The 24,579-nt window shown below is 37.0% G+C and overlaps 3 protein-coding genes across 3 annotated transcripts in view; 1 reads left to right on the top strand and 2 right to left on the bottom strand.

The window, feature by feature from the left end:
* Positions 1-12,084: 12,084 nt before the first annotated feature.
* Positions 12,085-14,802, bottom strand: LOC140136019 (putative nuclease HARBI1). Its single transcript, XM_072157727.1, has 2 exons — positions 14,562-14,802; positions 12,085-12,555 (listed from the first exon to the last, which is right to left on the bottom strand). Exons 1-2 carry the CDS (start codon positions 14,684-14,686, stop codon positions 12,210-12,212), a joined length of 471 nt encoding a protein of 156 aa, XP_072013828.1. The 5' UTR covers positions 14,687-14,802; the 3' UTR covers positions 12,085-12,209.
* Positions 14,803-16,551: 1,749 nt separating this feature from the next.
* LOC140136411 (putative nuclease HARBI1) lies at positions 16,552-17,354 on the bottom strand. Its single transcript, XM_072158136.1, has one exon. It carries the CDS (start codon positions 17,086-17,088, stop codon positions 16,552-16,554), a length of 537 nt encoding a protein of 178 aa, XP_072014237.1. The 5' UTR covers positions 17,089-17,354.
* A 1,093-nt stretch (positions 17,355-18,447) lies between these two features.
* The window catches only part of LOC140136018 (sialate O-acetylesterase-like), a 42,287-nt gene continuing 36,155 nt past the window's right edge, over positions 18,448-24,579 (top strand). Inside the window, exons 1-3 of the mRNA XM_072157726.1 lie at positions 18,448-18,564; positions 21,510-21,656; positions 23,216-23,406. Of these exons, the coding sequence (XP_072013827.1) occupies positions 18,489-18,564; positions 21,510-21,656; positions 23,216-23,406 (414 nt within the window). The 5' untranslated portion in view covers positions 18,448-18,488. The remainder of the gene's footprint in view (positions 18,565-21,509; positions 21,657-23,215; positions 23,407-24,579) is intronic.

The following is a 24,579-nucleotide window of genomic DNA, read 5'->3' as shown; positions in this document are numbered from 1 at the left end:
TAGAGGACTTAGAGAAATCTATAGATCCCAATCAATACGGGAACCGCAAAGGTGTTTCCACCACACATTATATGGTGAAATTAATGGATACTCTGATCATGAATTCTGACAAACCCGGTCACTTGAGCTCGGTTGTTATCACTGATTTCAGCAAAGCTTTCGATTTAGTAAACCACAATGTGCTCATCAATAAATTTATATCCCTTGGTATACGTCCCTCAGTAGTGACATGGATTGCCAGTTTTCTTGATGGTAGAGAACAGAGTGTTAGGTACCGTGGTCAAAATAGTGATTGGGTTAAGTTGAAAGGTGGTGTGCCTCAAGGCACACGCATTAACCCACTTGGTTTTGTCACCGTAGTTAATGATGCCGCTATGGACAATGCCATTACGACATTGAAATATGTCGATGATTTAACTATGGTTGAGACGAGAGCACGTAATGATGCATCTAACATGCAGACTCATCTTGACAAATTCCAGGATTGGGCGGTGCAAAACCACATGAAGTTTAAACCTTTAAAGTGTGCTTCTATGAAAGTGTCATTCTTGAGAAACAACCCAGTTGACCAACCACTTATGATTGCTAATGTTCCCCTTCAGTCTGTTTCAGCTGCAAAAATACTTGGTGTCCATGTAAGTTCTGATCTACAATGGGGTAACCAGTGAATTTTGTTCATTTTGAACAATTCCAAAAAAGCGTATTGTTTGGCTTCTTCAGACTGGCAACTCATCACATCTGACTGCTTGCTTTTATAGGCAACATCTTTGACCAACTCATCACGTCTGGTGCTTCCTGTTGCCTATAAAAGCAAGCAGTCAAAAGTTGCCAGTCTGACTTGTGTCCATTTTTACTTGTAAGTTCTGATCTAAAACATGGGGTAACCATGTCACTGAAGTGCTAAAAAAGCAAATGGTAGACTATATGCTTAAACTTCTCAAACGCTTCAACTTGCCAACAGATGATCTTATTACTATCTTTTCTGGGTTTGTACGCCCATTAGCTGAGTATGCTGCCCTGTGTGGCACCCTGGTCTGACCATCGACGAAAGTGCCGCTTTGGAACGAATCCAGAAGAGAGCATGTAGGATCATTGTTGGCAAGCAGTATACAACCTATGATGAGGCACTTGAACTTTGTAAGTTGCCAACCATGTATGAGAGACGTGAGCAACAATGTTTGAAGTTTTTTCAACTCGCTTTTCAAATCTGAGCGTTTCCATAGTTGGGTACCGCCAAAGAATAGCACCATTCATGGCAGAGTTTTAAGAAATTCTGACCAATTGTCGGTACCAAGGTGTAGAACATTGCGTTGTCAGAAAAGCCCTCTGGTGTACATAGCCAATATGTGGAATAAAAAGACTCCTATTTTTAGCTTTTTAATTATTTTACAAGGCTATTGGCATTTTCACTCCCATCTCCACCAAATTTTATAAACATTATTATGTGCAATATATTTTCTGTTTCTCTCATTTAATATGATCTTAATATGCTAAGTAATTCATTTATGAAAGTATGTGTGTGCCGAGAAGGAGTTTGAGTATGTAGTCACTAGTGCATGAGTAGAGAAAGAGTTTGAATAAGTGGTGTGTAAGGTCAGTGGGTGTGATCTTGTGGTAGTGATACCTTAAAAGTGGATATGGGATGCAGGGGTGTGTGTGGGGGTGTACATGTGGATGAATGGGTGAAAATGAATGTATGGATGTTTTACTATATAATTTGCTTTTTTCTTCATGTTTTTGCTGTATTTATATGTACATTGTATTTTAGCATTTATACTTATGTATTTTAATATTTTATATGTGTGTACTTTTGTAAAATTGTTGCATTTCAGTTTTTATACTGCTATGACAATTGTGTAATAAACCTTTAATGAATGAATGAATGAATGAACATAAATTATATTGTCATTGTGATTTCATTATGTGTCTAATTACGAGGGCGGTAAAAAGTTCTAGTACATTGACATAATCGGCCCTGATTTGGTAAAATGATCTAACTTGAAATTAAAATTGCCGTTTGGAGAAAAAGAGCTTTTAAGTTTGAACACTTGACGTTTTTCTTTTTGAATAAAATATATTATTAAACAGATCTAATGCCTTAGAAAATATGAAAATCTCATTATTTGGTGGCATGGTGGTGATTTGAGGATGTCACCAATGGAAAGAGTACCCTCACATTTATATCCAAGATATGGATTTATCTCAATAAAATGTCCAAATTTCAAGTTATATCGTTTTACCAAATCAGGGCTGCATTGGTAATAAATAAAGAACCAAACAAGAAAGATGAGATAGCCACAAAGTATTACAACTCTTGATGAAAGTGTTTAAAATAAAATCCATTAACATTTGGGTATTCCAGGGTGTCTTCTAGATGGAGGTCCATGAATCTTCATGCAAAAAATTATGTCACTTGACTTGATCGGGTCCACACCTGCTACATTGTATACACGTAGAATGAGGACTGACATAAGTTTCATATCGAGGGTTGACAAACAGAAGGCCTTAACTCAAAAAGTGCCTTTTTGAGAAAAATGAGTAAAATAATATTTGGCTAGTTCTCTTTCAAGTACCTTGTTCTACAAACTTATTGACCGCCCCTCATATTTTGGGGGCATTTTCACTTGTGTAGAAACCTCACATAACTTGTAACACCACCCCCCTCCTCCCTCAAGTTATGTACAAATGAAATGGCAAAGGATTTTCATGAGCACTACTAATTCAGCTAGCGTAATTTGATAGCGGAGTTTGTAGACAGACTATCTCAAGATACATCGGGCGTATGGGAGCGAAACCTGGTGGCAGGAATGATATACATCAAACGAAAAGACCTCTTGTTAAATTTTGGTAAAAATATAGGGATTATAGGTGTTTTTTTAAAACTAAATAGGAAAAAAAAGGAAATCTTATAAACATTGGGCAGCTTGAAGCTCTGAGCAATGTATGGTAGACATGCAGTTATGTATACAGGGGTGCAAGTGGCCTGAAGTGATTTTGCAGGAAAAGCCTGAGAATGTATGTTTAAATTAGGGCTATAAAGCCACAAAACGGGCTGAAAATAAATGAAAAAGTAGGAAAACTTGCATCCCTGTGTTTAGCAATGCATAGTGAAAAATGAAATGGTACAATCTCTTCCTTTTATGAGACAAAAATAAGATAACTATCACTCAATATTCTCAAATTTAATAGTAATGATTTTTATTTAAGAACATATCATGTCACACGTATCATCCTCCAAAACTTTCCATAAACGACACTAAGACTGAGCGTGTAAAGTAGTAAGCACAACAATCTGAAAGAAATCAATTCAAAAGTTATATATCCAGTCTGGGACCTCTCCGTAACAAGATAAGCTCGGCTTCCACATCAAGGCGGGTACCATCAGCCAAGTTTCTTCTTTATCCAGGAAGAACTGCACATGTGACTACAGAAATCCATCAACAGTTTGTAAGTGTAATGCTGAACAAAATATTTCTTTCGTTAAAACCCAAAGAATTGCACCAACCAGTGAAAAAAATTAAAATGACAAAAGTCAACATTTTTGTTGTTTTTTACGTTTTGTCCAATATTAATTAATGTAATAAGCGCTGCTGGCTTCTCCATACATAGTTTCATTGGATACATTCATCAGGTTCAAAAATTGTTTTGTTGTGTTGCCCTAAAATGAGAAAAAACAGAAGTTTTGTTTAGACCTTCATTTTAAAATTCCCAAATATTGGTTCTTCCATCAGGAAGATTTGTAAATTTCGACTACTGGAAACTTGTTAGATAATCAATTTAATAGTCTTTTAATAGAATATTTATTTTAGTGAAAAACATAAATTTTTGAATATAAAATTGTCATTCCAAAACAATTAATGATTGCGATTCAACTCAGTAGCTGAGGGCAACAAAACAAATAGGTTTTTTTTTTTTGGGGGGGCTAATGAAAGAAATATTTAGTTCAACAGGTTAATAAATTTCTGTGACTGGAACACCACATGTACATAAGAAGACTGGAAAAGCTTCATGTTTTATATTGGAAGTTTTAGCATCCCATTAAAGTTCACCATATGCCTGTAATATCATGTGCCATTGTCTAAACAATACTACTTTTTGGGCAATATTTATGAGTTTATACATCGTAGTCAATCATCATGATTATTTGTGATTCATTGAACATATCACGCGGGTGCATTTGATTTGTTTTTAAGATGCAATATTAGGCATTTTCTTCTAAACCAGAAAATGCTGAGCATTATTATGAAGTGACTTTTACTTTCAAACATGAAGCTTTTATAAAAAATTAAAAAAACACATTTAAACAAAATGCTAAACATGCAACACAAACTTTCATGGCAATGAGTAAACTATGGGGGAAAAATGGAAACATAAATATCACCCTATCTTACAAGAGAATGATCCAATGCACTGAAATCAAACAACTTTTTTTCCTAATTGACCAGAGACCTTGAAATGATGTGGTAAATACAAGGGGGGGGGTACTCAATACAAATGACAGTATGGGGACGGGCTATGGGTAGCATTTTTGGCCTTTTGGTATATCAATGATGCCTTTTTCTAGGCCAATTTTGGTTTATTGATGTGTCATTTTTTCATATTTTTGTGGAAAATAGCCAAATTTTGCCTCAATAGCCATTTTTTTTACAAATTTTACCAAAATTATGGATATCAAATTATAAAAAAATAATATTTGGGTAAAATTCGGCCGAGAATGTTGATTTTATTATTGATGAGTCCAAATTCTTTGAAAGATCAAAATGCAAAAGAAAAACAAACATCATCCTATCGTGCAAGAGAATGATCCAATGCAAGAAAATGATGAACACAAGCAAGAGAATGATGAACGCAAAAAACATAAAATTTCCAACAAAACAAACAACTTTTTTCCTAATTGACCCGAGACCTTGAAATGTGGCAAATACAAGGGGGGGGGGGGGGTACTACTCAATACAAATAACCGTATGGGTATGTGCCATGGGTAGCATTTTCTGGCCTTTTGGTATATCAATAATGCCTTTTTTCTCGGCCAATTTTGGTATATTGATGGGAATACAACTCTGGTAAAATTTGACCGAAAATGTTGGCTTTTGATATGAGGGGTCCAACCAGGGTAGTAGCGTTAACCCCGATCGGGGTGAATGACCCCTAAATTTAAAAAATATTAATTTTTCACCCTCGACATTGGGAATATGTGCAAGCTCGGGGGTGAACTCTACTTTTAAACCTTACTCCTGTCCCTGACTACACTGCAAAATATTTTATACCCCCGAGATTTAATTTTCACCCCATGTACTTGGATTTTCTGCAAGCTCGGGAGTGGAAAACAACCCCCGACTTTCGGGACTTAATGCTACCCCTGGGTCCAACTCCAAATTTCTTGAAAAATCAAGTTGGTATATTGATGGCCACTTTCAAATTCTCAGCGGCACACCCCAGAGGATGATTTAAGGAAGCCCCATCATGCACTGTAAAAGTGTTATCACTAGAGTTTCAACTGCCACTTCACTTTTCAAATCCCATTGAACTCTGTGCAAAAGATGTTGTTTTAGAATTGCCCGTATGTCATTATTACTTGGTCGATTTCAGATCTAAAGTGATGTATGCATGAAGGATAATTCACACCTTCTGTAGATAACATATAATGTGAAATCGACCAACTTTTTGAAGGTGTTTTTATTGTAAATATATCTGTCCAAATTCAAACTTAACCATGCACGTGTGTATGCAGTGGGCGGGCAGTGGTGTCATGTTCACTCACACAGCTGTGCTAACCGCAAGACTTGCTGGGAAGTGCTTAAATCATCCTCTGGGCACATCCATACGAAACTTGAGTACCCTCACGGGATATATATTTGCAACTGAATTTGAGTTATTTCCACTATCTGACTATCAACCATGAGTAACAAAGATGCAACAAATTAATAGAAAACATTAATAAAACGAACAAAATATAGAAAGTATCAAGTGTTATAAAACTAAACTACTGTACTCTTTCCATTTGAACTGCCCATGCCCCTATAACTGCCCACCCAGTGAGTTTACCTGAACCATGTAAAAAATTCAATCAATATTAAATAACTAATTTAACTCAACAAAATTTTTTTTAAAAAAAAAAATTGACCAATCATGACCTTGAAATGTTACATGCGTTATATATTGCTACATAATTGCCCCTACATACATTTTATTTATTTCCTAAAAGTGATGAAAATCCAGCAAACTTGAGTTAGTTGAACTTGAACACTTGTAAATAAAATTAGAAAACAATAATTATGGCTGTCTGTGCATGTTCATAAGCCATATTTGTATACATATGATCTTAAAAGTGAAGGAGTGAATTACTGGTCCTTATGTACATTATGGTGGAAAATGGTCTCATAAATATGTGAACTTTCTTTACAGGTGGCGCTAGATGGGCAGTAGGCGGATAACCTTTTCATGATAAAATCCTCCACTTTCTTGAGTTCCTTCGTAAGTGATGGACGTCCACTTCTTGGCTCATCTTTGAGGACATGGAGCCAGTTTGGAAATTCCTTTTTCAAAAAGTAACAGTGCCATTTGTGTAGGCTAACCGTTCAAATGCAGGAACGTAATCACGCTGCATGCCTCAGTTCACCATCTTACAGGTAATGCGCCTACTGCCCATCTAAAGTCTTATTCAGATTCCCTTTTACAAATTAAGCGTACTGCTAGCCGTCCAGCACGTATTATTTTGCACAAGGTCAAATGCACGCGATTGACGTCGCGCGCGTATACACGATGGTTATGCTGTCAAAGGAAATCTGAATATTACTTTAGCGCCACCTGTAAATAAAGTAAACATACTTATGAGACCATTTTTGGACCATAATGTACATATGGACCAGTAATTCACTTCACTTCTGGGTGATTTCAAAAACTTTTGGATACCCCCTCGTATACTATCACCATAGTTTGATATAATATTGGATGGCTGAGCATGATACCATAACATATCGGATGAGTCGTAAAAATATCGGACGAGCCAACGGCGAGTTCGAAATTTGTATGACGAATCCGATATGTTATATGGTATCATGCGAAATATGCCATCCAATGTTATCATTATTAGGCTTTCTTAACTCCTAATAACCCTGAAAACATAATAATGAAGTTGATCGGTTATTGCGTTTAAGCTGCAGAGTGGATTAATGAATTTGCTTCCGCCCGGACAACCAAAAAACCAGCAAAACAGACAATTGGATTCATAACATAAGTGTGGGGACTGACAAGTTTAAGCAATAACTACCCTATGCATATTCCTTTCTAGCCCCATAAAACATGCAGTTTTGAGCCAAAATAGAATAAAATCGTGCGCATTCAACTGTAGCCATTCATTGGTCCATGAATTTGGGAACAACCCAGTGGTTTGATGAAGTCCTATAAACGAAAGTCTTTTTGTTAGAAGGCTGACCCCCTCCCCCCTCTAACGTAAGTATGAAATATTGAAAATTGAAAATCGTTTATATGACTTCATTGAACTTTTGGGTTGTTCCCACAAAACCTCACCTTCATTCTGGACTAAAGTAGTCGAAATTGAACATTTTTGTCCACCTGAACAAAAAATGCTAAACAATTTGAAATTTTAACCCTTATGCCATGCACTGGTCTTGGAAACTTATTTGTTTGCAAAAAACAGGGTCTTCCGAGCAGAAATTAAGACAAATTTAGTGCCAGTGCCAAACCATTGCCAATGAACATACCCATTGCCAATAACCAGGACAATGAGTATCATCCGCCTGCCGCCCCTGATCATATGAGGCATGAATGGACATTTTTTATAGCGACTGTCCACCGCTGTATTAAAAATTACACTTATTACACTCATTGTATACACATGTATATTAAAAGTAAAAAAGTTTTGTCTCAGGAGACCATGCCACATAGCTTTTAAATTCACAATTTAAAACATCTGTTTTTTCAATGTCTTTATGATTTTTCCCCATTGCTTTACATTCACAAAATAATAGTTATAATCCGATCACAAAAGTCCAATAAAAAAAAATTGAGTGGGTCAGCTGATTGGTAACTTTTTTGGTAACAATTCCCCCCCCCCCAAAAAAACACACTGCTTTGCCTTTTTTCTTTTGCTCCTGAGACAAACCTGATGTTTTTTACTTTGCAGCTTTTTTGCGCTAATAAGATAACTGGACATTTTATATAGCGACTGTCCACCGCTGAGAGGATGCATCCTTCAGATGAGTTAAGCACATGGATCAAATTGAGTCTAATTATGTTGAGTGAAGATGATCCAGTAGATGTTCAATATGTACACTTGAACAATGTCACAATGTACACGTATGTAATGTGGGTGTCGTTTTCAAATTGTTAAATTAATTTTACGTTGATGTCAAAGTTCACTCCATTTTTATAGTGCCTATTAAAAGTACTAAATAAAAAAAATAGTCTTCAACCAGGGGCTATGCAATAATTATGTGAACCAAGGGGTGTTGAATTCTCGGAATGGTCTACCAAATTTAAATTTCCCCCATCCCTATCCTTAAGCTGCACCAAAAATAATTTGCCCCCTTTCCCCATTACATGTGTCAGATTTGGGGAAGCTAAACAAATTTAGAACCTTCAAATTAAAAGGTCTACATGTGATGCAGGCACATCGAGCAGTGTTGACATGAAATTTTGCACACTTGAACATTTTCCTTACCTGCTTCTACACCTTCTTATAGTATTAGGGACCGTTCCCAAACACTTGTTAGGGGTGCCTGATTAAAAAAAAGGGGGGGGGCTGAAAATCTTTGACCCTCCTAAGGCATGAAAAAGATGACCACAAATTTTCCTGGGAAAATTGAGTAAATATGCTTTTCTCTGGGGTTGACCCATAATTTTCATGTCAAAAGGGGGGGGGCTGAAATTTTTGAGATCTCGAAAGGGGGGGGGGGTCTGAAAAATTTTTGCAATGATATTTTTTTGCTTCAGGTCCCCCTAACAAGTGTTTGTGAATGGTCCCTTATATTGAAATGATCCCAAAACTATGTGCTAAAATTTCTTGCGCACAGGACTGCCAAAAATTTAATGTCCCACTATATCTCACCACCCTAGGGTACACATAATTATTCCTAACAAACAAAAAGCACTTTTACTTCTTCGTTTCTGCGATTCATGGAAGCCGCCATGAGCGGAAATAGCATCTCAGTCTGCCACAGTTTCAAAATGTATTAGGGCACACCAGATTTTTGAAATTTCGTAAACCATTCTTCCAAAATTTCAAATTTTATGACCCAATGTGTGAACATGCCCCATAAATCTGTTGGACATCCATGTACCCACTTTTCCACTAATAACCCCATGGGGCCGGGCATGGGGCTTACCTAAATACCCATGTTTATACTTGGACACTTTTATGGATGTATTGGTCACGGACCTTTTAAAAATGAGAGCATGTTATAAAAACTTTAACATGTACTATGTAGCATGTTGATTCACCCCCCCCACAGACATAATTTGGACTACTTGAGTCTTGAATAGGCCCAGATCAGAGTGTCTTCAATACATTCAGGTGACATAATAACATAAATACAGACAAACAATAATAGGTTAATAACTGTGCATTAGTTATTTGGAGGCTTTTTGAAAAATCTAAACATTTTGCCTTTGGAACCGAGCCCCTAAGGGATATTCCGAGGTCCAAAGCAAAATGTTTAGATTTTTCACAATGCCCCACATATAACTGATGCAAAGTTATTAACCGAATTCATAACCGTCACTTTTAACTCATCACTCAAGCAAATCTCAAGATTATATTCTCTGAAATTTGTTGAAATAAACAATTTTTATCAAAACTTATATTTCGCCCTTCAAAAAGTCGAACAGGCTAAAACGGACTTACCAATTACAGCACTGCAATCACGCCATGTGCAAATATGGTAGTTAGCTGTAGAGTTCGGCGCAACATATATTCATTGTATCGTGTAAGCATACGCGAGGTCATTGATTAGAGGTTAATAACTGCGCGTCGGTTTTTGGAGGGCATTGTGAAAAATCTAAACTTTTTGCCTTTGGAACCGAGGAATATCCCGAGGGGCGTAGCCCCGAGGGATATTCCGAGGTCCAAAAATGTTTAGATTTTTCACAATGCCCGATTATATTACCGATGCAAAGTTATACCTCATTCATTTCGCACTTTAATCTCTTCACCTTACAAAATAACACCAAATTTTGCTCAAAAGTTTATAAAATTGATGATTTTTACATCTTCCCTTTCAAAAATCGATCAGGCTAAAACAGAACGACCAATAACAAAAGTGCGTATCAGAATCTGTGCAAATATGGTAGCGCGCAATCCAAATCTGCGTGCGCGTTTGTTGAGTTCCGGCGCGCGAAGTCAATATGCGCATTGGAACAATACGCGGAATTGTGAGATATTAATGACCTCGATTTGCGTTCGCGTTTTTGCAAATAATAAAATATGATTGGATCGCACGCATCGCGTTTATTAATGAGGTTATGAATGGATATTAATAACCTCCGCGCCGGCGCGTATATCATCTAACGAGCAATTTAATTGGGACGCACATACGGCGTGATACGCGGAGGGTATGAAGTCACATTTGGTGCCCCTCCAAATTCCAAAGGCACCCCAAAAATGTCTTACCCCCTCTCGCACTACAAAAAAATGTGCGCTCCTGTCAGTATGTCAAACATTCCTTGCCCCCCTGTAGTCTGTAGATAATAATGTAATTGTAGGGAGCATGAAATTTATGCTAATGTAAAAGGTGCTACATAAATTTGTACCATAAATCTCCGGGGGGGGGGGTACTCAAGTTTGGTTTTGGTAGGAACGTGCCGCTGAGATTTTGGAAGTGGACCCATAATTATACCAATTTTTCAAGAAATTTGGACCCATTGATATGCCAAAAGTCGAAATTTTCGGCCGAATTTAACCAAAATTGTCCTAGTTTTTACAAATTTCCCCAAAATTTTGGGAAAATTTTGAAAATTGTTGCTAAATTAACGAAAAATTGGGCTATTTTCCGAAAAAATTGAGAAAATTTTGAAAAAATGACCCATTCATATACCAAAATAGGCTTTTAAAAGGGGGGTCATTGATATACCAGAAGGCTTAAATGCTACCCATGTTTGCGGCACGTCCCGTATGGTCATTTGTACTGAGTACCCCCGGGCGTAAATCACCAATATCAAATGCACCCACTTCATAAAATTCCTGGACGGCCCGCCAAAATCGCTTGAGCTGCCATCTCGGCCCGCCAAAAATCTTCCCCCCTTTACACTTGTATGCCAAATATTTGGGATCCCAATTTGCAAACCTTAAATGGTCTAGATATAAATGTTGTGAGCGCAGCGAGCAGGAAAATTTGCATAAAATTGTTTCCGTACTGTTTTCCTAACCTTTTTAGCGCATTTTTTTAAAAAGGCGCCCTATGAATGTGTACCAAAATTGCTTGCCCCCCCCCTCTTGGCTGGCCAAAATTGCTTACCCCCCCTTATGCTCCACCAATGCAACAGGACAAAACAAGGTCAACAGCATTACAACACATACTATATGAGTATCAAGTGATATTTACACCAGGTGGAATGTCCACAAAACATTTTAAAAGTTTACATCCCCACACAAGTTTGCCTGAAATATTTTTTTTTTTTTAAATCCCCATGCTCCCAATTATTATAAACAAAAAATCATTCCCTGAACAATGTTATTGGGAAAAGTGTATTTTAACTTGTACCTTCATCATGTAAAACTCCCCTGATGTAAATATCAGTCAATTTGAATTTAAGACTATTTACATGATAATTTTCACTTTGTACATTGCATTTGCAAAACCATAATCTTATTACATACAACAATAGCAAGTACAAGAATCATACTGTGCTCTGAAAGAGGGCAACATATCCGAATGCACCTGTGGACAAAATTAAAATTGATGTGCAAGAAATGCTTATTTAATCCCCATCATAAGTTTTAGTAGACCAGTGCCAATTTTGTGTGATATTGCTGTTTTAAACATAGTTATTTTAAATGAAGCGTAGTACAATAGTAACAACAGGTTTTTGTGTACAATTGAACATATTTTGCCAAAATTCCTTGGCCACCCCATCTAACATGTACCAAAATGTTGCTGGCTCTCCATAGACATTATAATTATTGCACTGCCCATAATTCAGTTAAAATCTAAACAAGAATATTAAAGTTCAAAGTTCATGAAAAAAACCAATTAACACAAAAGTTTTAAACAGTCTGCAGACTGCAAACATTGCATATGACACACTAAAGTACAGTCAGCGAAGATAGTCGTTGATGATCTGCATCCTGGCCACAACTCCGCGAGCTCGATCACGTCCCCGATGGCATTTGGTTCGGGCTCAACATCTACATCATTGTTGGCATCAAGATGTGGTTCTCGCAGATCCTTGCTGATGTTATATAGCACGCAGGTGGCAATGATGATGTCACAAGCTCGATCTGGTTGAATCTGCAAGCCGTCACCTAGCAGACATCTGAACTTATTCTTTAACTGACCGTTTACCTGTTCAATCCGGACCCTGGTGTTGCAGTGAGCCCTGCAGAAAGGAAAAGAATAGGAAATTATTAACAATAGATGAATTAATAATGGGGAAAATTGTTGAATGGAAATTAAACAATGGATGAATTAAGGGAAAATTGAAGTTCCTATAGATGGGCTCTTCAATGCAAAGTGGACATGAACAAAATATTTAGATGTTAAATAGCTTTGCATATCTACAATGTACAACTTGCAGCAAATTTGTTATCAGATGACAGGCGTTAGGCGTCACCACCCGGGGTTCTTCCTGGTTGAAGGTATACGGGGATGTGCCACGGTTTTGGGGTACCTTTTCAGCAATTTTGGTATATCGATGGGTGGGTTATCAGCGGAAACCATTGCAATGCGGAATGCGCCCAATTGGGCGCATTTTGGGAAAATTGCACTTAAAGCACCCAATTATGGCAAATTTGGGTGCTTTTTCTTGAAAATTGGTATACTGATGGGTAGCAAAAGTAGGTACAGAGAAAGTCAGCATCCGAAAGTCTGCGTGGCACACCCCGTACAAATTTTTTTCAAGAACCCCCGGGTCACCACTTGTAACATGCTCTTTAATTGGGGCGTCTGACAGTTACATACATTGGTGCATGTTCACCAATGTTTTTTTCATCAAAATAATTATTTTCAGAAACTCTGTAACTTTATAAATTTATTTTAAAATAAAAGTATATTTTACATTCTTATTCAGTGGGAGTGGTCTATTGTAGAAACATAATCTGATTGGACAATCACATGATTTTGGGTGTTGTCTATCAGGCTGTAGATGACCCCACGTCATCATGAGTGTTGATAACGCGTAAAGAGGTATGCGCATGTATTGCGTTGTATGCGTAGACGCAGTGCGGAATACTCGCACGCGCTAGCAGTATTGGGAGCAGTATACGCGCAACAAAAAATGTGAAGTTGTAAACAAGTTTCGTTCATTTTAGAAAAAAGGGGAGTTTTATGACGGTAATTTGATTTGTGCTTAAAACAAATAGTTTACATCAATATTAAAAAGATTAATTCGTTTAGCAAAAATATCGTGAAATTTTAATTTCGTTCTGGTATACCAGAACGAAATTACAACACATTGTCTATGGGGCATTGTAATACACATAATCATGCGTAGGCTAACTCGCAAACGTAAAATCGGAATCAACTGAAATTTTGGGAATAAGCTTTTTTTTGTGGGTATAAATAATATATAATATCTATTAAAATGTCATATTAAAAAGAGGACGCTAGGATCACGAAATACTCCTTCAACTGACTGTAAGAATGAAAAAAAAAGGAATTTTTATTTTTTATTCAGCTGTTGTTGATTTAGCTAAAATTCAGCAAAAATACTATTGCAGGCCATGATAGCCAGGTTAGTATGTATAATGCCCCCAATCCTAGTATCCAGTGGCGTAGCGTCATAGGGGCACGGGGGGGTATGACCCCAATCGATCTGAAATTTAAAACAACCCATAAACATAGGAAATTTGCTGGAAATGTGTCCCCCCAATCAGACCCCGTGCCCACCCCCAATCATGGATACAGACCGGCCCTGTGAACAGTGAATGTGGTCAACAAGAATGCAAGGCTGGGTCTGACCAGTAGACAATAAAAGTAAACAGATAGGCCTATAGTACTAATTCTACTTACTAGTCCATGCTAGTCAGCTAGCATGTAGCTGTAGCTGTAGCCTAGCTTAGGGTAGGCTAAGCTTATAGATATGACTCGTGACAATTTTTTTTAATTCTCTAGATTGAATATGACCCTGCATATGCCAGGCTAGGGCCCGGGGTTTAGGGATCCTCCATACTTCAGTATTAAAATTAGTAAGGCTTCATAATGATATTCATGAGGTACATTCATGACATCAAACCAGGGTCAAACTTAGTCTAGAAGAAGCTTTTAAATAAAACATGATTTATGCATAAGTTCATGATGAGCATTTTTGTGAGGCATTATTGCATGAACAAATATTCAGTCAGTGCAATCGTAGTGTTGTTCACTTTTGAAAACATGCAGACGTACCTGTTGTATGCTTCCTCTGGAGCGTTAGCTGGGTTGAGTATGGGGGTCATCATCCATGGTCGTAGTGTGTACCCCGAGTCCCCTAGAAGAATGCCTTGTTGAATGTCTCCATTTTCAAACGACATTCCTATTCGGCTACGCCTGAGGATGCGGCTATCGTGAGTACTCCCAGGCCAGCGTGCAACTACATTTGTGATTTTGTAGTGGGCATTGCAGATTAACTGAACGTTGATACTGTGTCTGTTCTGGGTGTTTCCATAACCTGACCACCTTTTCTGACTACCTTTTCTGACTACCTTTTCTGACCAGCTTTTACAGTGAGCCCTGTGATATTTGATGCTCACCACAATGGCCTTATCCCAATGCCATAGTCCAATAACATTAACCAAACAATCATAGTGCAAAATTTGACCTCAAGTTGCAGAGTATGAGGTTTTGTACCCCAATTTCCAAAGGTCATTCAATGAATGTACAAATGTATTGGAGTTAAAGAACTGTGCACTAATAGATGAGAATGTTTTGGATCCTAGTGTTTTACGCCATAATCATAGACGGTCATGCTGGGTGATAATTAGCAAGGTTTTCTCTGGGACTTGTTAATAGATAAACAACATTTTTAAGGGTACATGGTTGTTATTTCTTTCTCACTTTAGATTATTTATTTGTACCTTTTGCTTGTCGAGTATTTTGTTTTGTTTAATACAGTTTTGTTTGTATATTTAATGTCTTGGATGCACCATCGGATCGAGTGACACTGATGTAAAAACAATTTTCAAATAAAAACTTGAAACTTAAAAACTACAACACTTTCATGGTAAATGAAATTATTTAAAACAAATAAAATAAAAATTTGCACGCACATCAAATTTTCCTGACTTCATTCGAACGAGTGCTCCCTAGTGTTTACCCTCAGCACTTCCCTGTTCTGACTTTGTCTGTCTGATGGACAATTAAGGGTATACTGATGTATTGTTGGTGAAGCAGCAGAAAACAAAGTAGTTCACAGCACCTTGCAAATGGTAGTGAGTTTTAGCAAAATTGCATTGCTCAATAAGCCCAATCGGCATTGGAAGTTTGCAATGCATTTGCAGTTTTGGGACACTTTGTCCTTTGACCTATCGGGAAAATTCAGAAAAATTGGGGTTTTGAGCGTACAAAATATAACTTAAAACGTGTTAATACTAGAATAAAAACAAACCCAAAAATTTGATTATTGTATAAATTAATTATTTTATTATTTATAATGATAACATATTACAATAATAAATTAATGATTACAGCAATTTTCCAGATATGTCAGAGGTCAAAGAAACAAAAAAAACCTGAAAGTTATGGCGATTGGGCTTATTCATAGCAAGCGTGTAGAATAATTCAAATATCACAGATATACTTTTGTAGGTCCTGTGGTTCTTGAGTTATGTTGTAGAGAGGGCTGAAACAACAACACTTTTGTAAAACGTACATAACTCATTAACAATAAATTAAGCAAGTTTTCCAAAGTATATGATTTGTATAATGAACTTCTGCAAAACACCAATGTGTTATTTTTCAATAATATATTGATTCAGATAAATGAAAATCTGCTTCACCAACAATACCTCAGTACCCCCTTAAACCCATATTCACATTCATGCTGCACCCTTAATATTATCAGGGCATGTTTGACCATAGGCCTGAATGTGACCTTGTGAAGTGATAATAGTGTTTACTCTGTCGATTATTGACCCAGCACCTGAAATGATAGCTGTCTCCTCTCTAAACTGAGAAGTTAACTGCCCTGTGAAAAACCATGGAAGTATGGAAAAACAAAACAAATTTCACTTAATAATTTCAATTTTATGTCACTTAACATCCAGAATGGTACAACATTATTGTGCAAAGTGTAAAGATAATAACAATATAGCAATCATCAAAATAATGTCAAATAAGATTGTCAAAAAAGGTGGTCAGAAAAGGTAGTCAGAAAAGGTAGTCAGAAAAGGTGGTCAGGTTATGGAAACACCCGTCTGTTCTTGCGATTTACGAAGATGTACTCGTCAGGACCCCATGGACAACCATGTAGTTCAACGTGAGTGCAGTCAACAGCTCCTAAAATGCGAGGAAAACCTGCGATGTTCATGAAATCCTGCTGTGCCGTGGCAACTGCCTGTGGAGTCGTTGGAAATTTCACGTAGTCGTTGACACGTCTACAGAGAGCCAAAGTTACTCTACGAATTACTCGAGAAGTCGTGGGAATGCTGACGTTATGCTTGTCTCCCGAGGAGTCGATGACTTTACCACGCGCATAAAATCGAAGAGCTATGAAAACCTGTAAGCTTGGTGGTATTGAATGATTTCTAAGGGTATCGGGCTGCAATTCATCTTGAAGAAGATCGATAATATGCTGGCATCCCAACCTGGTAAAACGATACCTCTTATACATGTCCACGTTGTCATACTCATCGAAAGGGTTAAGTCGATCCCTAAACACTCTTTCACGTCGCCTTGCGCGGCGATTTTCAAATAACAAGAGTCGATAGCCAGCCATATTTGCTCGAAGTCTTCAAAAACGATGGGCGCTGTTGTTTATATACCGTGGGAAAATTTCCCGCGAAATCTGACTGACGCTGATTGGCTGTCCGTTTAAAATTGATTTGCGATCTATCTTAACTTTAAGTCTAATTCGGATGAAGTTAAGTTAAATTTCTATCTTACGATGTTTTATGAAACGCCCGAAATCTCACTTAAAGTTAAGTTAAATTTTTAGGACTTAAGATAGAAATATTAAACTTAAGTTTAAATTTAAAGTTTTATGAAACGGCGCCCAGTGAGCTATTTTTGTCACAAAATATGCAAATCAGCCACCTCATTTCCCCTTTTTTCTATTTTTAAAAACGATTTTTGCCATTTTTTCGGAACTGGTAGGGGATATAGATGTAACTTGGTATGGTGGTGGTGGTAAAGGGGCAGTCTTAAGATCCCACATGATTTTTGTCGCAAAATATTCAAATTAGCCACCTCATTTGCATATTTGTTTATTTTTAAAAGGCTTTTTGCCATTTTTTGGAACTGGTGAGGCGTATAGAGATTTAACTTGGTGGGATGGTGGTAAGGAGCAGTCTTAAGACCCCATGTGATTTTTGTCGCAAAATTTGAAAATTAGCTACCTCATTTGCATATTTTTTTATTTTTAAAAACGTTTTTAGCTAGAATAGAAGGCTGACGCTGCGCCAAAACACCCCGGGCAAAACACGTAGGCCTATGTAGGCCTAAATGTATAATTATTTAATGATAGGCCTAAATGAACTACCACTAAATGTTCCTGTCAGTGATGCAGTGCAAAACTTCTCATGCAATTCCATCTTTAACATTACATTCAAATAAATAATTACATTGTAAATTGGAACTGATACCAATTTTTTTCAGGAATATCTTGTTTAAAGGAGTATTTCGTGATCCTAGCATCCTCTTTTTATGACATTTTTCAGTACATATCCACGAAAAAAGCATATTCCCAAAATTTCAGTTGATTCCGATTTTGCGTTTGCGAGTTATGCTTGATTATGTGTATTACACTGCTCCATAGACAATACGTTGTAATTTCGTTCTGGTGCACCAGAACGAAATTCAAATTTCGCGATATCTTTGCTAAACGAATTAATCTGCAAGAAATATTTTGTACATAAACATTATGTAGCCAGAGTATTCCAGTGATATAAAAATCTCAACTTTTTTTTGAGAAAAGTGGGGATGAGGCTGTGGATCACGAAGTGCCCCTTTAATTAGCCACACCTTAATAGGCGTAGCTATAAAAAAAAAAAAAGTTTGTTTCCAATCAGCCAATCAGGAAATAGTTGGTATGTACAGCTCGTTGGCAATTAAATAGTCATATGACCGTGACTCGTTCACGTGACCAATGTCGTGGATCTGCAGAATTTCGTGTCGAAAATGATTTGCAACAAATTTTTGATATTCACTTTCATGTGCATCTGGTGTTTTATGCATGCAGTTGTATGTAATATACGTAAGTTTGAAAGTACTTGAGAAATGCACTCACTGTCACTGAAAAGAATCATGATAAAAAATTGTAACTATCGGCTATAAAGTAAGCTTATCTAAGTATAAGCTAAAATAATAATTTCTCGATCATGAGAGCTCAACAGGCACGCATGTCAACTCTACTTACTCTCATGACTCTTCAGTGCTCGAGAAATCTAGCCAGCCAAGAATTTGCTCACTGCACCGATAGCTTCACATTCTAAGCTAGAGACCATTGCATTCAAAATCTGGTTGGATTCGCTGAAGCATGACACCGCGTAAAGCAATGGAAGTTCAGAGGTAAACACAGCTGCTGATCACGACAGGCGATTGCATCAAAAATGTTGCTAAAATTACACTTCAGCAAAATTTTAACCTGCCCAAAATAGGCAAATCTTGCTCGACAAAAGATACGTACAGTTGACTCATCGAAATAATTTTCATCCAAATTTCAACATAAACAGAATAAATAACCTCCGGTGCAAAAAAATGCACTGCTGCCCAACTGAAAAACAATAGCAAAGCACTCTATCATCGAATTTTCGAAAGCGAACTATCGTGTGCAAATTCGAAGCTAGAGTTCCCAAGTAAGTCAACTCATGACATGATCATGTCCACAGTTTTAAAAACTTAAAAAGCTTATTCAAAATATTGCATTCAAAGTAGCCTACCGTAGTCCTGCTACAGTTTGTACAGAGAGGAACACCATTTGTAGGTATGCCAGGCAAACACATTTGCTAGTCAGCCAAATTCGCCGAAAATGTCAATGCATTTTTACATAGAAATTTAAAACAACTGCCCGAAGAAAGAAACCTACATAAATATGTTTTCTATACTTCACTTGACCCAAATATATGATTTTTTATGGTGATAAGTCACTCGCACATGGAATTTTAGAGGGATTTTGATAGCAGTTCCATTAAAAAAGCTGCTATCATCATGAGACTAAGGTCTTGCAACCTTAGTGATCTGCCGTGTTGGGGAATTTTGCTAGCTGAATCTTTTTGACATTGTTTGATGAAAGTCAATCTTTGACAAGATGTAACTTTGCTACGGAAAGTGCTATGAAAAAAAAGGTTTTCATTTTTGGCTTTGTTTACTCAAGGGCTTTAATTTGATATATAAAATGATGCAGTTTGATGGCAAATTTGAATTCACCTAGCATACCTACCATTTGTTTACATTTTGAGAACGTGTACACTTTAGGTATGAGAGGCAAACCTTAGTTAACACATTTGCTAGTCAGCCAAATTCACCTAGACCGTGGCCCAAACACAATACATATTTACATAGAAATTTAAAAGAAAATATTGGTCAAGGTAACCTACATAAATATGTTGTCTAATACTTCACTTGACCCAAATATATGACTTGTGCATCAATCGGAGCAAAAGTGAAGACTGCCATACTTCTCTGGAAGCTAGTGTACACTAGCTTCCAGAGAAGTACGGTACAGTACCGCACGGCGCACACTCATTGCTAAATGCTAAAGAAAAATTATTTAATTTGTGTACATCGTGGAACATTCAACTATGCTTGTTACTCTGCGATTAATCACACGAGCGTACAGTGTACGCATACTCTACGCGTCCATGTGAGGTTATCTGCGTACAAAAGCTTACTTACTACGCACAGCCACGCAAAGAGTATGTTCCATGATGTACACAAATTAAATAATTTTTCTATAGGTATAGTCTAGGGAGTCTAGAGTCCTAAGATTCTCAATTCAAAACCAAGGAAGGTTTACTTGTACCACAAGGCCATGCAATCATAATAAACTTGACAGTGACCTTACAGAACTGTGTTCTGTTTTTAGTGTAAGGCTATAATGAAATGTAATGATTAGTTTCCCGTCACATTTTTTCAGTGAAATATGAGGTCATTATTTCATTAAATTCATTACCGTATTTTGGAAAATTTCATTATTGTCAAAACTTTCATTTATATGGCTATTACCTATATTGTTGATGGAAGACCTTCTCAAAACAGGTATTAATGCTTAGATCATCATTATAGACAATTTGCAACAGATTGAAAAAAGATTTGCAATTTTTGTAATCACTAGAAACATGATGAGGTAATCCTTAAATGTCCATTATTTACCACATCCTCTACCCCTACAACTAATAAAAAAACTGCTGATTATTATCAGCAGGGGATGTCAGATAGACATTTTGAGAGTTTCAATTTTGATTATTTCCATCTCAATTTTTAGATACCGTAATTGATTTTTTTTATGAAAATATGAAGTTTTGGTCAAATTGAAAAGGTTGTGCCGGCGGGTAACGGGAAACTAATAATTTCATTATATAGGCCTTAGTAGTGGGAATTCCAATTGAATGAACGCAGCTTTCAATAGCGTGACAATTTTTTGCGTACACTGCGCGATGTACGCCAGCGTGTTACTCGCACAGAAGTGAATCCAACCATGCCAACGCACTTGTTATTGGTTAGGCGATTCCGAGTTTATCGTCACCCGCCCGCGTCACTTTTGGAAACCAAAAACACCCGCGTCAAATTGCCAAAAATGCCAAAATAATTCATTATTTTCAAAGTATCAGTGTTTTCACCAGTTTTAGCAATTGGAAACATATATTTTTGATTGTAAAACATATAAATTCATAGCTTGGAAGCAATACCAGGCTCTTTTCTAACTTTTCTAGTCCCTACCCATATAAAAACATGTTTATACATAACCTGTTTGAGTGTGGCTTTAAATCAACATGCGTTTTAGGTCAATAATGAAATCTGATGAAATAATGAAAAATGAAAAATGAAAAAGTCACCTCACCAACCTGAAAAAAAGGGGACGATAAACTTGGAATTGACTTTCATGGGCCTTAGCATTGTATCCAAGGTCGTACGTTCGCGTTGATACGCGATATAGCGGTTGGATCTACATTAATATGTACCATTTTTGTTTAATTTCAGCCACATGTAAAACAGCTTATATCTATGGCGATCATATGGTGTTGCAGCGTGAGCCCCATGGAGCAGTGTTATGGGGTTACACTGACCCCGGGTTCACTGTTAATGTCACTTTCAAAGGCATCAGCCATATATCAAAAGGAATACCAGGTAATAAGTCACACAGTCATGACATGATGACAGTAGCAGACACAATACTGAACTTCTAAGGGAGTACAGCTTTCTCAGGGTTGCCAAAAGATTTCAGCCCGAATCGCGGGTCAAATAATCAAAAAGTCGCCCAATTTTTCTCTTTACCATTGGTTTCAATGGGGCAGAAAACTACCGGAAATCGCGGGAGCCAATGTTGAAAAGTCGCCCAAATTTTTACTTAACCATTGGTTTCTATGGGACAGGAAATTCTCAAAAGTCGCGGGGAAAATTTTCAAAAGTCGCCCAATTGGGCTACCAAATCGTGGGTTTGGCAACCCTGAGCTTTCTTTGATAACACATTGTATTGAAGAGGTACCTGGCTTTTATCAAAACCCAAACCCATAATAGCCTGTAGCAAACTCTGTCAGGCTCTGCTCAATTGTAGCCTACACACCGCTCCGATACCACACTTGACCAAATATCGATCGAATCTATTTTACGACCATGCTTGAATTAACAATCCCTTGAAACCTAATTACACCACTTTATGTAAACATTTTGTTGGAGTAAGTTCCAAACTTTCTATTGACCGCAGACATGCCCCCGGCCCAGACATGCTTATTTAATGACCACTTGAGTAGTTGATGAGTGGGTTGTTATGTACTTACTGAACACAAAGGAAATTGATTATGGTTTTACCATCGACCGCGTTTATAATTCTTTTGCTTTACTGACTGCTCCGATAGATATCAGCAAACTCGTATACTGTTCGCTTGTTCCTATCGAACGCTATGGCGTACATGAACCATTATCGAAGACAGCAAAGCATGGCTGAGCTCAGTAGCCCTTAAAAGCTGTACTCCCTAACATTGGTGTTTACAAAATTTTATTCCTGGACAGGTGAACAATAAGAAATTGTCCGCGTTTTCCGTCAGACACAGGTCACTCTCAAGCGCGACGTTATAGCCTCTTCCCAGCCATATTTAAAACTTTCATGTATCATGTCACCCCATGATCAACTTAAAATTGATGCCCTTAATCATAGTGAATATTCAGAATATAAATGTTTACATTGAAGATATCATACTGAAAATAATACCGCAACCATAAGGGTATAAGCTCACCTTTGGCTATAAGCCCACCCCCTATTTTTCAAAACATTTTTGGGACAAGGGTGCACTCAGGTAAAAGCCTGTGGTAATTTTGGCTAAGTTCTTAAAAATCAATGCTTTGCTCTCACATTTAAGAACAAATATAAAAGATAAGAATATCAGTTGAAATTTACATTCCATACATTTAAGAACAAATATAAAAGAATATCGGTTGATAATTAACATTCCATACTTATAATTAAAAAACATTGACATAGATGATAGAAATTACTGGTACATCAGGCAAATACATATGATGATTGTTCTTCTTTTTAAATTCAAGTACTAGCCCCTCCCCGGTTATACATATAGGCCCATTTTTGAAGTGAAATCTGCCATCTATATGTGGGGGGGTGAGTTTATACTTTCAGTGGTTACGGTAGGTGATAAGAATTTGAATTTGTTTTTATATGTACATGTATGTAGGTGCATTTGGACCTGATGTTGGTGTGTGGCAGGTAGTGTTGCCACCTCAAACAGCTGGTGGGCCATTCACAATTGACATCTCTTGTTTTGATGGACAGGGCAACAGGTCCAGTGTTCAACTCCAAGATATCTTGTTTGGTGATGTATGGATTTGCAGTGGCCAGAGTAACATGGCGTTTGATGTCAAGGAGGTCAGTTTTACAACCATATAATATATTGCATTTGACATATAATTATAATGCCTCTTCATTAAATTTTCAACAATTTTGGTCAATCTTTGTGGCAATAAACAAATTAGTTTGACCTTTGGATCAACCATTGATGCTTGGGCAATCTTTATTATTTATGAAATCACTTGTTAATTGTGATAACATATGAATCTTTGCATGTATTTATATTGACAGTCAATATAAATTTAGCATTAATTCTGATTGATTGTTAGTTCATAAATAACAAGCATGGAAGCAGCATCGATGGCCGATCCAAAGATAGACAAATTTGGTTCTGGTGCCTATATGTGGTTCTCTTTTAAGTAAGGACAGGGAAAATGTGTGATGGGCAAAAAGCGCAGAAATTTGGGCATTTTGGGTATAATCAAGCATTATAGATCTGACCGCAAATTTTAAGATTTTCCCAAAAGAATCCATAATGAGCCTGCAACACAATCCATGTTGTAAAATATAAAAAATAGGCCGTCGCCAAAAAGTGCAAGAAATTGTAGAAGAAAAAAAGTAAAATTAAAAAAAAAAAATTCTAAATATTGCAAATCAAATCTTTTTGGGGAGAAAATTTACGCATGTTGGGAAAAAAATGCAAATTGTGCATTTTCGAAAACTGGCGCACTCATTTTGCTCTCAAAAATTGCACATTTCCCCTATGATTTTCTTAAAGGATGTCTCAGGCAATCTTATGATAGAAATTAATTATCAAGCATGAATTCTGTGGTTTTATTTGAAACAAATTCACATTGACCATAAAAAAAAACAAATTAATACAGCCGTCTCTCAACACGCGATATTCAAAATTCCTGGGCGCCAAAATTGTACAGTGCAATGACGTCCCAGTAATACAATGAAGGCTGACAACAATTGAGCACAAGTAACCATGACGTCATTGCATAGGCAAGTTCGGCGCAGGAATTTTGAATATCACATGTTGAGGGCCTGCTGTTTTTATTCGTTTTGATGGTCAGTCTAAGTTTGTTTAAAACCACATGATTTGTGCTTGATAATTGTTTTTCGTACATAAAGCATATTAAATGTTGTGATTGCCGGAGTCATCCTTGAATTGCCATCATAGATCCTGCTTTTTCCTTAGATCAAGGAAACACTGTTTTTGATCCCCATGCATTTCTGATGAAGTGT

The sequence above is a fragment of the Amphiura filiformis genome, chromosome 16, assembly GCF_039555335.1.
Source record: "Amphiura filiformis chromosome 16, Afil_fr2py, whole genome shotgun sequence".
Lineage (NCBI taxonomy): Eukaryota > Metazoa > Echinodermata > Ophiuroidea > Amphilepidida > Amphiuridae > Amphiura > Amphiura filiformis.
This window is presented reverse-complemented; position numbering and strand designations above follow the sequence as displayed.

Excerpts from the sequence above, each read along its gene's own strand:
- LOC140136019 (XM_072157727.1), bottom strand. The coding sequence starts at position 14,686 with ATGTCGTTTGAAAATGGAGACATTCAACAAGGCATTCTTCTAGGGGAC. Across the intron at positions 12,556-14,561 it reads CCAGAGGAAGCATACAACAG|GGCTCACTGCAACACCAGGG; the intron begins GTACGTCTGCAT and ends TCCTTTCTGCAG.
- LOC140136411 (XM_072158136.1), bottom strand. The coding sequence starts at position 17,088 with ATGGCTGGCTATCGACTCTTGTTATTTGAAAATCGCCGCGCAAGGCGA.